At 40.0% G+C, this 15605-nt stretch overlaps 1 protein-coding gene across 1 annotated transcript; it reads right to left on the bottom strand.

The window, feature by feature from the left end:
- Positions 1-83: 83 nt before the first annotated feature.
- LOC124404301 (transmembrane protein 256 homolog) lies at positions 84-2133 on the bottom strand. The gene is made up of 5 exons (XM_046878328.1): positions 2095-2133; positions 1906-2023; positions 1372-1531; positions 475-593; positions 84-394 (listed from the first exon to the last, which is right to left on the bottom strand). The coding sequence occupies exons 2-5, from the start codon at positions 1993-1995 to the stop codon at positions 251-253; spliced, it is 513 nt and encodes a 170-aa protein (XP_046734284.1). The 5' UTR covers positions 1996-2023; positions 2095-2133; the 3' UTR covers positions 84-250.
- Between the last annotated feature and the right edge of the window lie 13472 nt (positions 2134-15605).

The following is a 15605-nucleotide window of genomic DNA, read 5'->3' on the forward strand; positions in this document are numbered from 1 at the left end:
GTCTCGCACATTAATTTAAACATCAGTTGTTCGGGAAATTTTGACTAACAGAGAAAATAATAATGAACGTTTGGCGATAGTAATTATTGCACAAATAAATGTTTATTGCAGCTTGGTCAATGGGAAAAAAAACAGCATTGGCAGTTGTTCAACAGTTACTGAACTAAAACTTGAAACATTATTATCATAAGTTACAGTAAAATTTGGGATAATGTAGTGGCTTATCGTATATCTTCATTTGCCCAAGTATTCAATAGAGCATTGCTAGCCAGCCGAGGATGAAGCAAGTGCCGCCGAACGGTGTCACTTTGCTGAATCGTTTGTCGGAGGTAAATGCAAAGTAGTAGCAAGGACCGCAGAACATCAGAATACCGGAAACCATGAAGACACCAGCCTAGAACATGCAACCTTATGAACACCTGTACACTTCATGTATTTAAGAAAATCTGTCCAGAAGCTAGCGAAGGTTCTTACCACATTGGACGCCCTACAAAGCGGCAGGCCCAGCAGGGCCAAAGTGTGAATAAAGTGGTACCTATTGGCCGTTTCAAAAATCCTGATACTATCTCTGGCGGTGTCTTTCGGATATTGTCCTGAAGTCATTTATACAGTTAATAGTATTATTTCTACAAAGTGTCGTGTAGATTTTGAATCAGAGGTAGAGGTGAAACAAGTGTAAAAAACAATTCAACATACCTAAGAATCAATAGTCCCGTTGCATAGAAATGATTCTGTACAAATTTGAAGTATACAAGATACCATAATTTTTTACATTCAGTTGGTTTTTTTTTTAGATAATTGTTTTGGTCAGCAAAACGTTTAAAATGACTAAACTCTGCTATTTTCAGCCAATTTTAATGTTTTTCGGCACATTTTGCTCACTTACCAAATCTCCACAAGTTTTTGGAAAAAAATCAAGAAAACTTACAGTATAACGTGTTTATGATGGACATGAAGTGTAATGTTCATAAACATCTTTTGGGTCACGATCGCACTAATCGATTTGTACACAGTTTAAAGATAAATAATTGTAAAAATTTTCTCAGACTATCTGTGGTAATCTCTGTGGTTATCAAAATAACGCAACAAACATTAGAATCGGATGAAACAACACCAGAGGTTGATTATTTCGAATGTTTTAATTATAAAACCTTTTCTCAAATTGTTGAAATCTTAGCTTGTGTTATTCGAATCTGCTCAGAATCAGTGATATTTGTAGTAGTGATGTTATTTCATTTGTGTTCAGTAATTGGCACAAATATAATTGTCGAGATTTTTTCCTCAGATTTTTTATCTGTTTTCATCTCCTGATTTGGATGGTAAGGCCTGTTCATTCTTAAAGGAAGGTCAAGTCAACATATTCCAACTTACGGTGAGCTCCGTATGCACCAAGGATTACCGCTAACGCTCCACTGAATGCTGCAAGTCTCACGTAAGGTCCGGTAGTGGCTGCAAGCTTCCATAACGGAACAGGAGATGGTACAACCATTTTAAAATCTGCCTGTGGAGTTAATCCTACGTAACTCACTAACTGAAATTAAAAAAACAAAATATAATTAAATTGACTTTCTCTGTGATCAATGTGGTTGTAGTACTAATGCTTGAAAATTTATGAGGCGAATAACTACCAGCAACGTGAATTACTAAGATCAACATTCTGGGTATGAAAATATCTGTCACAAAGTTGAAATAAAAATATATTTAAAAAAAAAAGGGACAATATGTGAATTTACTTTTTCATTTAATTAAGTATACTAGGTAGATACATGTAATTATTAATTGTTCAAATATACAAATGCAGTGCATGACATTTACTTATGTCTGTTCTGAGTGGAAAAATACTAATGATATGAAAATAAATAATGCGATGTCATGCAGTGTGCTCGTGAATCGATTAACACTTACGCCGGTGATTGTGCTCTTAGCGATGTCAAATGCGTTAGAACTGAGGGGATTAGTATACAACGCGTAATTCAACGCTTCTTGAATTCCCATTTTTCGATTCAACCTAACCTAACCTAACCTAACCTAAGACGGCGTACCGATTATTTTAAATGCGGTGCTCAAATTCGTTTCAGATCATTGCTCACTCACGCGCACGTTTGACACTTTTTCTGTAAATCGAATACGCCAATAAAGGGCGCTTCCCTTTTACATCAATTTTCCGACACAAATCGACACTAAGTAATTTCATTGGTCGGATCTAACGGAATGAATCAATGAAATCATTTAGTGTCGTGTTGTGTCATAAAATTGATGTAAAAGGCACGAGGTAAGTAAAGGGAAAGCGCTCATAGGCTGGCTGTTCACAGGCAGCAAAAAATGCTGTCGCTGTATTTTGCTGCCTAGTTTTTGATCAATGAAAATGCCAATAAAGATTAAAGCAGCTAGGGAGGTGTTACCTTAGGCTGAATTTTCACGGGCGTCAAATTGGTCAGCGGCGAAAAGATGCCCACGAAATAGGTTCCGAACTTGTCTGAACTACGTGGTTGAGTAGCTGATTCTGAAATACGTATTTATCATAAGAATTGTAAAATCTAGGAATATTAAATAGAAGGGTGAACTAACGGGGATAATTTCGAGAAAGTGGTAATTGAAGAAATCTAATAAAACGTTAGCAGTTTTTCCAGGAAGAAACATATATAATCTAATTCATTCTCATTATTCCGGAACAGTGCACTCCTGAATGATGAAAATGTCTTTTCATACGATTATTACCGCATGGTCCAATCTGAAAATATTGCGGTGTGCACAGGGTCTTTCTACGGAACAATAAACGATACCCAAAAAGATATATATCAATACTTCATTCGTGTCAATGCATTACATGTATTGCGGTTCTAGATTAATGAGAATGTTATGACATTAAGTTCGATTATTTTCTTATTGTGGAATGCGTTGTAAAGAACGTATCAAAAGCTAGAGCCAAGAAACGAAAAATTTCCTTCGTAATTCCATTGCTGTTAAACCTATGCTATTTTTAATGTCTTTATCGCATTCCCCAGGGACCAATTAGCGAAAATAGAATCTTGTAGAACAGTTCTGGGACGAGAAGTATCCGAGCTCTGAAAATCGCGAAAAAACAAGGCTAATCCCTTTGGATTTGATTGGCTGAAATTTAGCGAATTTAAAAAACTTGCACTGCAGTTGGTCTACGCTCTTTTTGCTGTATTTTCTACGTTTCTGAGTGTCCGAATAGTCTAGGAAGGGTCATACAAATCGTATTCAAGACAAAATATTTTTCGCCCAAAAAATAAGTAAGGCTAACCCACCTGGATTTTTTGCAAAAATTTCGATGACTTTGAAAAATGCTGCAAAAACTTCTTTGTTACACTATTCCAACGTCGTTATGCGAGAGAAATCGATGGAACGCAGTCCCAACATGCTGCGAACAGCGCGTAAAAAGTGACAGCCGAAAAACTGAAAATTTTTATCGTCATTTCTATGCTGTTGGTCCTACGCTCTTTTTGCTGTGTTTTCTGAGTTCCTAAGCGTCCAATTAATCTAGGAAGGGTCATGCAAATCGGTTCCGAGACGAAAAATTCTCGGCTCCAAAAAAGTAAGGCTAACCCACATGCTGTTTGCCACCAGGAGAATACCAGACGTATGCCAGGCATACGTGAAGAACGCACTAGTGCGGCTTGAACGAAAGCTGGAAGAGATGAAAGAAAGAGAGCACATCCACGAACATGACACCAGAGCCAGGACACGAGAAAACCTCACACTACCAAAAACTAAAACAACAATTGGGCATAGACCGGAAAAAGTGATTGTAAACAAGCTATATAATAGAATGCCATGAAAATAGAGCAAAAATGTGTTGAGGGGTTTCAAAAAAAGTATTACAAAATGGATTGTACAACAGGGAAGAAATTTTTACGATAGACTCACCATCACTAAAAAATCAGCTGCTGAAAAAACTGTCTAAGAAAATAGAAGTATACCAAATGTTTATTGATGAGTATGAGTGAGTTAATGAGTATAGATGAAAAATTAAGTACAAGTGAATCGATAAGTATAGGCTGATGAACGAATAGGAAGTATTGATGAGTGATAAGTGTGAAATCGTGGATAATTAGGTGCAGATGTAAATGAATGAAATGCAAGCACACAAATGAAGCAATAAATTGTAATTTGAAAATAAGCGTAACAACTTGCCACTAGGGAAAGAAAACGACTCCAGCCAAACAAGCATATTAGATGCTCAGGCACAGGAGACCAAAAAATATCGATAAGAAGAAAGATCGGTATGTAAAAAATTCAGAACGTGATTTCAATAAATCTAATGGACGTCAAAAAATGCTGCAAATAACTCTTTCATGCACTATTCCGACGTAATCTTGTGAAAGAAATCGATTGAATGCATTCCCAATACGCTGTGAGCAACGGATCAAGGGTTACAGCCGAAGAACTGAAGACATCCTTTTTCTTATTATTTTCATGCTGGTCTCCCATACTTAATTTCTTTGCTGTTGATTCCCACAATAGTTTTCATGTGTTTTCCTGAGTTCCTGGGCGTCCAATTAATCTAGAAAAGGTCATGCAAATCGATTTCGAGACGAAAAATTCTCGGCTCAAAAAATGACCAAAAAGTACGGCTAACGCCTTTGGAATTTTTGAGAAAATTTCTGCGATTCTGAAAAGTACTGTGATGAATTCTTTCAGGCACTATTCCGACGAAATTTTGCGGGAGATATCGAATGAGCGCAGTCCAAATGCGCTGCGAGTAACGAAACAAAAGTTACAGCCAAATAACGAAAGACGTATTTTCTCAATTTTTCTGCTGCTGGTCTTTGCGTCGTGATTTCTCTGCTGTTAGTCCTACGCTCTTTTTGCTGTGTTATCTGAGCTTCTGGGCGTCCGATTAATCTAGATAAGGTCATACAAATCGACTCCAAGTCGAAATATTCTCGGCTCAAAAATGATCAAGAAAGTAGGGCTAACCCCTTTGGATTTTTCCGAATATTTCGACACTTTTGGGAAGTGTTGCAACAAATTCTTTGAGGTACTATTCCGACGTAATTTTGCGAGAGAAATCGATTGTGCGCATTCTGAATGCGCTGCGAGTGACGGATCAAAAATTAGAGCCAAAAAACGGAAGATGAATTTTTTTTATTTTTCTGCTGCTGGTCTTTTTGTCGTCGTTTCGATGGCGTTTATCCTACGCTCTTTTTGCTGTGTTTTATAAGTAGCTGGGCTTCTAATCAATCTGAAAAAGGGTCATACTAATCGATTCCGAAACAAGAAATTCTCGGTTCCAAAAATGTCCAAAAAAGTGAGGCTAACCCCTTTGGATTTTTGCCGGAAATTTGGACCACTTCGAAAAGTGCTGCAATTATTTCTTTAGGGCACTATTCTGACATAATTTTGCGGGAGAAATCGATTGAGTGCAGTCCGAATACGCTGCGAGCAACGGTTTAAAAGTTACAGCCAAAAAACTGCGGATTTTCGTCGTCATTTCTCTGCTGTTGGTCCTAAGCTTTTTTCAGTGTGTTTTTTGAGTTCCTGGGGTTCCAATTAGCCAAAAAATGGTCATACAAATCAATTCGGAGACCAGAAATTTTCGGCTCCAGAAATCGCAAAAATAGTGAGGCTAACCCCTTTGGATTTTTGCCGAAAATTTTGACGATTCCGGAAAATGCTGCAATTAATTCTTTAGGGCACTATTCCGACGTAATTTTGCGGGAGAAATCGTTTAAGCACAGTCACAATACGCTGCGAGCAACGGATCAAAAGTGACGGTCAAAAAACCGCAGATTTTCGTCGTCATTTCTCTGCTGTTGGTCCTACGCTGTTTTCAACGTGTTTTTTGAGTTCCTGGGGTTCCAATTAGCCAAAAATTGGTCATACAAATCAATTCGGAGATCAGAAATTTTCGGCTCCAGAAATCGCGAAAAAAGTAAGGCTAACCCCTTTGGATTTTTGCCGAAAATTTGAACGACTCCGGAAAATGCTGCAATTAATTCTTCAGGGCACTATTCCGACGTAATTTTGCGGGAGAAATCGATTGAGCACAGTCCCAATACGCTGCGAGCAACGGATCAAAAGTAACAGCTCAAAAACTGCGAAATTTCGTCGTCATTTCTCTGCTGTTGGTCCTACGCAGTTTTTAATGCGTTTTTTGAGTTCCTGGGGTTCCAATTAGCCGAATAATGGTCATACAAATCAATTCGGAGACCAGAAATTTTCAGCTCCAGAAATCGAAAAAAAAGTAAGGCTAACCGCTTTGGATTTTTGCCGAAAATTTCGACGACTTCGGAAAATGCTGCAATTAATTCTTTAGGGCACTATTCCGACGTAATTTTGCGGGAGAAATCGATTGAGCACAGTCCCAATACGCTGCGAGCAACGAATCAAAAGTTACAGTCAAAAAACTGCAGATTCTCGTCGTTATTGCTCTGCTGTTGGTCCTGAGTATTTTTCAATGTGTTTTTTGAGTTCCTGGGGTTCCAATTAGCCAAAAAATGGTCATACAAATCAATTCGGAGACCAGAAATTTTCGGCTCCAGAAATCGCGAAAAAAGTAAGGCTAACCCCTTTGGATTTTTGCCGAAAATTTTAACGACTCCGGAAAATGCTGCAATTAATTCTTCAGGGCACTATTCCGACGTAATTTTGCGGGAGAAATCGATTGAACACAGTCCCAATACGCTGCGAGCAACGGATCAAAAGTTACAGTCAAAAAACTGCAGATTCTCGTCGTCATTTCTCTGCTGTTGGTCCTAAGCATTTTTCAATGTGTTTTTTGAGTTTCTAGGGTTCCAATTAGCCAAAGAATGGTCATACAAATCAATTCGGAGACCAGAAATTTTCAGCTCCAGAAATTGCAAAAAAAGTAAGGCTAACCCCTTTGAATTTTTGCCGAAAATTTTGACGACTTCGGAAAATGCTGCAATTAATTCTTTGGGGCACTATTCCGACGTAATTTTGCGGGAGAAATCGATTAAACACAGTCACAATACGCTGCGAGCAACGGATCAGAAGTTCGAGTCAAAAAGCTGCAGATTTTCGTCGTCATTTCTCTGCTGTTGGTCCTAAGCATTTTTTAATGTGTTTTTTGAGTTCCTGGGGTTCCAATTAGCCAAAAAATGGTCATACAAATCAATTCGGGGACCAGAAATTTTCGGCTCCAGAAATCGCAAAAAAAGTAAGGCTAACCCCTTTGGATTTTTGCCAAAAATTTTGACGACTTCGGAAAATGCTGCAATTAATTCTTTGGGGCACTATTCCGACGTAATTTTGCGGGAGAAATCGATTAAACACAGTCACAAAACGCTGCGAGCAACGGATCAGAAGTTACAGTCAAAAAACTGCAGATTTTCGTCGTCATTTCTCTGCTGTTGGTCCTAAGCATTTTTTGATGTGTTTTTTGAGTTCCTGGGGTTCCAATTAGCCAAAAAATGGTCATACAAATCAATTCGGAGACCAGAAATTTTCGGCTCCAGAAATCGCAAGAAAAGTAAGGCTAACCCCTTTGGATTTTTGCCGAAAATTTTGACGACTCCGGAAAATGCTGCAAATAATTCTTTGGGGCACTATTCCGACGTAATTTTGCGGGAGAAATCGATTGAACACAGTCCCAATACGCTGCGAGCAACGGATCAGAAGTTACAGTGAAAAAACTGCAGATTTTCGTCGTCATTTCTCTGCTGTTGGTCCTGAGCATTTTTAAATGTGTTTTTTGAGTTCCTGGGGTTCCAATTAGCCAAAAAATGGTCATACAAATCAATTGGAAGACCAGAAATTTTCGGCTCCAGAAATCGCAAAAAAAGTAAGGCTAACCCCTTTGGATTTTTGCCGAAAATTTTGACGACTTCGGAAAATGCTGCAATCAATTCTTTGGGGCACTATTCCGACGTAATTTCGCGAGAGAAATCGATTGAGCACAGTCCCAATACGCTGCGAGCAACGGATCACAAGTTACAGCTCGAAAACTGCGGATTTTCGTCGTCATTTCTCTGCTGTTGGTCCTACGCAGTTTTTAATGCGTTTTTTGAGTTCCTGGGGTTCCAATTAGCCGAAAAATGGTCATACAAATCAATTCGGAGACCAGAAATTTTCGGCTCCAGAAATCGAAAAAAAAGTAAGGCTAACCCCTTTGGATTTTTGCCGAAAATTTCGACGACTTCGGAAAATGCTGCAATTAATTCTTTAGGGCACTATTCCGACGTAATTTTGCGGGAGAAATCGATTGAGCATAGTCCCAATACGCTGCGAGCAGCGGATCAAAAGTGACAGTCAAAAAACTGCAGATTCTCGTCGTCATTTCTCTGCTGTTGGTCCTACGCTGTTTTCAACGTGTTTTTTGAGTTCCTGGGGTTCCAATTAGCCAAAAAATGGTCATACGAATCAATTCGGAGACCAGAAATTTTCGGCTCTAGAAATCGCAAAAAAAGTAAGGCTAACCCCTTTGGATTTTTGCCGAAAATTTCGACAACTTCGGAAAATGCTGCAATTAATTCTTTGGGGCACTATTCCGACGTAATTTTGCGGGAGAAATTGATTGAGCACAGTCCCAATACGCTGCGAGCAACGGATCAAAAGTTACAGCGAAAAAACTGCAGATTTTCGTCGTCATTTCTCTGCTGTTGGTCCTACGCTGTTTTCAACGTGTTTTTTGAGTTCCTGGGGTTCCAATTAGCCAAAAAATGGTCATACAAATCAATTCGGAGACCAGAAATTTTCGGCTCTAGAAATCGCAAAAAAAGTGAGGCTAACCCCTTTGGATTTTTGCCGAAAATTTCGACGACTTCGGAAAATGCTGCAATTAATTCTTTAGGGCACTATTCCGACGTAATTTTGCGGGAGAAATCGATTGAGCACAGTCCCAATACGCTGCGAGCAACGGATCAAAAGTTACAGCGAAAGAACTGCAGATTTTCGTCGTCATTTCTCTGCTGTTGGTCCTACGCTGTTTTCAACGTGTCTTTCGAGTTCCTGGGGTTCCAATAAGCCAAGAAATGGTCATACAAATCAATTCGGAGACCAGAAATTTTCGGCTCTAGAAATCGCAAAAAAAGTGAGGCTAACCCCTTTGGATTTTTGCCGAAAATTTCGACGACTTCGGAAAATGCTGCAATTAATTCTTTAGGGCACTATTCCGACGTAATTTTGCGGGAGAAATCGATTGAGCACAGTCCCAATACGCTGCGAGCAACGGATCAAAAGTTACAGCGAAAAAACTGCAGATTTTCGTCGTCATTTCTCTGCTGTTGGTCCTACGCTGTTTTCAACGTGTCTTTCGAGTTCCTGGGGTTCCAATAAGCCAAGAAATGGTCATACAAATCAATTCGGAGACCAGAAATCTTCGGCTCTAGAAATCGCAAAAAAAGTAAGGCTAACCCCTTTGGATTTTTGCCGAAAATTTCGACGACTTCGGAAAATCTTGCAATTAATTCTTTAGGGCACTATTCCGACGTAATTTTGCGGGAGAAATCGATTGAGCACAGTCCCAATACGCTGCGAGCAACGGATCAAAAGTTACAGCAAAAAAACTGCAGATTTTCGTCGTCATTTCTCTGCTGTTGGTCCTACGCTGTTTTCAACGTGTTTTTTGAGTTCCTGGGGTTGCACTTAGCCAAAAAATGGTCATACAAATTAATTCGGAGACCAGAAATTTTCGGCTCTAGAAATCACAAAGAAAGTAAGGCTAACCCCTTTGGATTTTTGCCGAAAATTTTGACGACTTCGGAAAATGCTGCAATTAATTCTTTGGGGCACTATTCCGACGTAATTTTGCGGGAGAAATCGATTGAGCACAGTCCCAATACGCTGCGAGCAACGGATCAAAAGTGACAGCGGAAAAACTGCAGATTCTCGTCGTCATTTCTCTGCTGTTGGTCCTACGCTGTTTTCAACGTGTTTTTTGAGTTCCTGGGGTTCCAATAAGCCAAGAAATGGTCATACAAATCAATTCGGAGACCAGAAATTTTCGGCTCTAGAAATCGCAAAAAAGTAAGGCTAACCCCTTTGGATTTTTGCCGAAAATTTCGACGACTTCGGAAAATGCTGCAGTTAATTCTTTAGGGCACTATTCCGACGTAATTTTGCGGGAGAAATCGATTGAGCACAGTCCCAATACGCTGCGAGCAACGGATCAAAAGTTACAGTCAAAAAACTGCAGATTCTCGTCGTCATTTCTCTGCTGTTGGTCCTACGCTGTTTTCAATGTGTTTTTTGAGTTCCTGGGGTTCCGATTAGCCAAAAAATAGTCATACAAATCAATTCGGAGACCAGAAATTTTCATCTCCAGAAATCGCAAAAAAAGTAAGGCTAACCCCTTTGGATTTTTGTCAAGAATTTTGACGACTTCATAAAATGCTGCAATTAATTCTTTAGGGCACTATTCCGACGTGATTTTGCGGGAGAAATCGATTGAGCACAGTCTTAATACGCTGCGAGCAACGGATCAAAAGTTACAGGGAAAAAACTGCAGATTTTTGTCGTCATTTCTCTGCTGTTGGTCCTACGCTGTTTTCAACGTGTCTTTCGAGTTCCTGGGGTTTCAATAAGCCAAGAAATGGTCATACAAATCAATTCGGAGACCAGAAATTTTCATCTCCAGAAATCGCAAAAAAAGTAAGGCTAACCCCTTTGGATTTTTGTCAAAAATTTTGACGACTTCATAAAATGCTGCAATTAATTCTTTAGGGCACTATTCCGACGTGATTTTGCGGGAGAAATCGATTGAGCACAGTCCCAATACGCTGCGAGCAACGGATCAAAAGTTACAGCAAAAAAACTGCAGATTTTCGTCGTCATTTCTCTGCTGTTGGTCCTACGCTGTTTTCAACGTGTTTTTTGAGTTGCTGGGGTTGCACTTAGCCAAAAAATGGTCATACAAATTAATTCGGAGACCAGAAATTTTCGGCTCTAGAAATCACAAAGAAAGTAAGGCTAACCCCTTTGGATTTTTGCCGAAAATTTTGACGACTTCGGAAAATGCTGCAATTAATTCTTTGGGGCACTATTCCGACGTAATTTTGCGGGAGAAATCGATTGAGCACAGTCCCAATACGCTGCGAGCAACGGATCAAAAGTGACAGCGGAAAAACTGCAGATTCTCGTCGTCATTTCTCTGCTGTTGGTCCTACGCTGTTTTCAACGTGTTTTTTGAGTTCCTGGGGTTCCAATAAGCCAAGAAATGGTCATACAAATCAATTCGGAGACCAGAAATTTTCGGCTCTAGAAATCGCAAAAAAGTAAGGCTAACCCCTTTGGATTTTTGCCGAAAATTTCGACGACTTCGGAAAATGCTGCAGTTAATTCTTTAGGGCACTATTCCGACGTAATTTTGCGGGAGAAATCGATTGAGCACAGTCCCAATACGCTGCGAGCAACGGATCAAAAGTTACAGTCAAAAAACTGCAGATTCTCGTCGTCATTTCTCTGCTGTTGGTCCTACGCTGTTTTCAATGTGTTTTTTGAGTTCCTGGGGTTCCGATTAGCCAAAAAATAGTCATACAAATCAATTCGGAGACCAGAAATTTTCATCTCCAGAAATCGCAAAAAAAGTAAGGCTAACCCCTTTGGATTTTTGTCAAGAATTTTGACGACTTCATAAAATGCTGCAATTAATTCTTTAGGGCACTATTCCGACGTGATTTTGCGGGAGAAATCGATTGAGCACAGTCTTAATACGCTGCGAGCAACGGATCAAAAGTTACAGGGAAAAAACTGCAGATTTTTGTCGTCATTTCTCTGCTGTTGGTCCTACGCTGTTTTCAACGTGTCTTTCGAGTTCCTGGGGTTCCAATAAGCCAAGAAATGGTCATACAAATCAATTCGGAGACCAGAAATTTTCGGCTTCAGAAATCGCAAAAAAAGTAAGGCTAACCCCTTTGGATTTTTGCCGAAAATTTCGACGACTTCGGAAAATCTTGCAATTAATTCTTTAGGGCACTATTCCGACGTAATTTTGCGGGAGAAATCGATTGAGCACAGTCCCAATACGCTGCGAGCAACGGATCAAAAGTGACAGCGAAAAAACTGCAGATTCTCGTCGTCATTTCTCTGCTGTTGGTCCTACGCTGTTTTCAACGTGTTTTTTAAGTTCCTGGGGTTCCAATAAGCCAAGAAATGGTCATACAAATCAATTCGGAGACCAGAAATTTTCGGCTCTAGAAATCGCAAAAAAAGTAAGGCTAACCCCTTTGGATTTTTGCCGAAAATTTCGACGACTTCGGAAAATGCTGCAGTTAATTCTTTAGGGCACTATTTCGACGTAATTTTGCGGGAGAAATCGATTGAGCACAGTCCCAATACGCTGCGAGCAACGGATCAAAAGTTACAGCAAAAAAACTGCAGATTTTCGTCGTCATTTCTCTGCTGTTGGTCCTACGCTGTTTTCAACGTGTTTTTTGAGTTCCTGGGGTTGCACTTAGCCAGAAAATGGTCATACAAATCAATTCGGAGACCAGAAATTTTCGGCTCTAGAAATCACAAAAAAAGTAAGGCTAACCCCTTTGGATTTTTGCCGAAAATTTCGACGACTTCGGAAAATGCTGCAGTTCATTCTTTAGGGCACTATTCCGACGTATTTTGCGGGAGAAATCGATTGAGCACAGTCCCAATACGCTGCGAGCAACGGATCAAAAGTTACAGTCAAAAAACTGCAGATTCTCGTCGTCATTTCTCTGCTGTTGGTCCTACGCTGTTTTTAATGTGTTTTTTGAGTTCCTGGGGTTCCGATTAGCCAAAAAATAGTCATACAAATCAATTCGGAGACCAGAAATTTTCATCTCCGGAAATCGCAAAAAAAGTAAGGCTAACCCCTTTGGATTTTTGTCAAAAATTTTGACGACTTCATAAAATGCTGCAATTAATTCTTTAGGGCACTATTCCGACGTGATTTTGCGGGAGAAATCGATTGAGCACAGTCCCAATACGCTGCGAGCAACGGATCAAAAGTTACAGGGAAAAAACTGCAGATTTTCGTCGTCATTTCTCTGCTGTTGGTCCTACGCTGTTTTCAACGTGTCTTTCGAGTTCCTGGGGTTCCAATAAGCCAAGAAATGGTCATACAAATCAATTCGGAGACCAGAAATTTTCGGCTCTAGAAATCGCAAAAAAAGTAAGGCTAACCCCTTTGGATTTTTGCCGAAAATTTCGACGACTTCGGAAAGTCTTGCAATTAATTCTTTAGGGCACTATTCCGACGTAATTTTGCGGGAGAAATCGATTGAGCACAGTCCCAATACGCTGCGAGCAACGGATCAAAAGTTACAGTCACAAAACTGCAGATTCTCGTCGTCATTTCTCTGCTGTTGGTCCTACGCTGTTTTCAATGTGTTTTTCGAGTTCCTGGGGTTCCGATTAGCCAAAAAATAGTCATACAAATCAATTCGGAGACCAGAAATTTTCATCTCCGGAAATCGCAAAAAAAGTAAGGCTAACCCCTTTGGATTTTTGTCAAAAATTTTGACGACTTCATAAAATGCTGCAATTAATTCTTTAGGGCACTATTCCGACGTGATTCCGCGGGAGAAATCGATTGAGCACAGTCCCAATACGCTGCGAGCAACGGATCAAAAGTTACAGCGAAAAAACTGCAGATTTTCGTCGTCATTCCTCTGCTGTTGGTCCTACGCTGTTTTCAACGTGTTTTTTGAGTTCCTGGGGTTGCACTTAGCCAAAAAATGGTCATACAAATTAATTCGGAGACCAGAAATTTTCGGCTCTAGAAATCACAAAAAAAGTAAGGCTAACCCCTTTGGATTTTTGCCGAAAATTTTGACGACTTCGGAAAATGCTGCAATTAATTCTTTGGGGCACTATTCCGACGTAATTTTGCGGGAGAAATCGAATGAACACAGTCACAATACGCTGCGAGCAACGGATCAGAAGTTACAGTCAAAAAAATGCAGATTCTCGTCGTCATTTCTCTGCTGTTGGTCCTACGCTGTTTTCAATGTGTTTTTTGAGTTCCTGGGGTTCCAATTAGCCAAAAAATGGTCATACAAATCAATTCGGAGACCAGAAATTTCCGGCTCCAGAAATCGCAAGAAAAGTAAGGCTAACCCCTTTGGATTTTTGTCAAAAATTTTGACGACTTTATAAAATGCTGCAATTAATTCTTTAGGGCACTATTTCGACGTAATTTTGCGGGAGAAATCGATTGAGCACAGTCCCAATACGCTGCGAGCAACGGATTAAAAGTGACAGCGAAAAAACTGCAGATTCTCGTCGTCATTTCTCTGCTGTTGGTCCTACGCTGTTTTCAACGTGTTTTTTGAGTTCCTGGGGTTCCAATAAGCCAAGAAATGGTCATACAAATCAATTCGGAGACCAGAAATTTTGGGCTCTAGAAATCGCAAAAAAAGTAAGGCTAACCCCTTTGGATTTTTGCCGAAAATTTCGACGACTTCGGAAAATGCTGCAGTTGATTCTTTAGGGCACTATTCCGACGTAATTTCGCGGGAGAAATCGATTGAGCACAGTCCCAATACGCTGCGAGCAACGGATCAAAAGTTACAGCGAAAAAACTGCAGATTTTCGTCGTCATTTCTCTGCTGTTGGTCCTACGCTGTTTTCAACGTGTTTTTTGAGTTCCTGGGGTTGCACTTAGCCAGAAAATGGTCATAAAATCAATTCGGAGACCAGAAATTTTCGGCTCTAGAAATCACAAAAAAAGTAAGGCTAACCCCTTTGGATTTTTGCCGAAAATTTCGACGACTTCGGAAAATGCTGCAGTTAATTCTTTAGGGCACTATTCCGACGTAATTTGCGGGAGAAATCGATTGAGCACAGTCCCAATACGCTGCGAGCAACGGATCAAAAGTTACAGTCAAAAAACTGCAGATTCTCGTCGTTATTTCTCTGCTGTTGGTCCTAAGTATTTTTCAATGTGTTTTTTGAGTTCCTGGGGTTCCAATTAGCCAAAAAATGGTCACACAAATCAATTCGGAGACCAGAAATTTTCGGCTCCAGAAATTGCAAAAAAAGTAAGGCTAACCCCTTTGGATTTTTGCCGAAAATTTTGACGACTTCGGAAAATGCTGCAATTAATTCTTTGGGGCACTATTCCGACGTAATTTTGCGGGAGAAATCGATTGAACACAGTCACAATACGCTGCGAGCAACGGATCAAAAGTGACAGCGAAAAAACTGCAGATTCTCGTCGTCATTTCTCTGCTGTTGGTCCTACGCTGTTTTCAACGTGTTTTTTGAGTTCCTGGGGTTCCAATAAGCCAAGAAATGGTCATACAAATCAATTCGGAGACCAGAAATTTTCGGCTCTAGAAATCGCAAAAAAAGTAAGGCTAACCCCTTTGGATTTTTGCCGAAAATTTCGACGACTTCGGAAAATGCTGCAATTAATTCTTTAGGGCACTATTCCGACGTAATTTTGCGGGAGAAATCGATTGAGCACAGTCCCAATACGCTGCGAGCAACGGATCAAAAGTTACAGCAAAAAAACTGCAGATTTTCGTCGTCATTTCTCTGCTGTTGGTCCTACGCTGTTTTCAACGTGTTTTTTGAGTTCCTGGGGTTGCACTCAGCCAAAAAATGGTCATACAAATCAATTCGGAGACCAGAAATTTTCGGCTCTAGAAATCGCAAAAAAAGTGAGGCTAACCCCTTTGGATTTTTGCCGAAAATTTCGA

The sequence above is a fragment of the Diprion similis genome, chromosome 3, assembly GCF_021155765.1.
Source record: "Diprion similis isolate iyDipSimi1 chromosome 3, iyDipSimi1.1, whole genome shotgun sequence".
NCBI classification, from domain to species: Eukaryota; Metazoa; Arthropoda; class Insecta; order Hymenoptera; family Diprionidae; genus Diprion; species Diprion similis.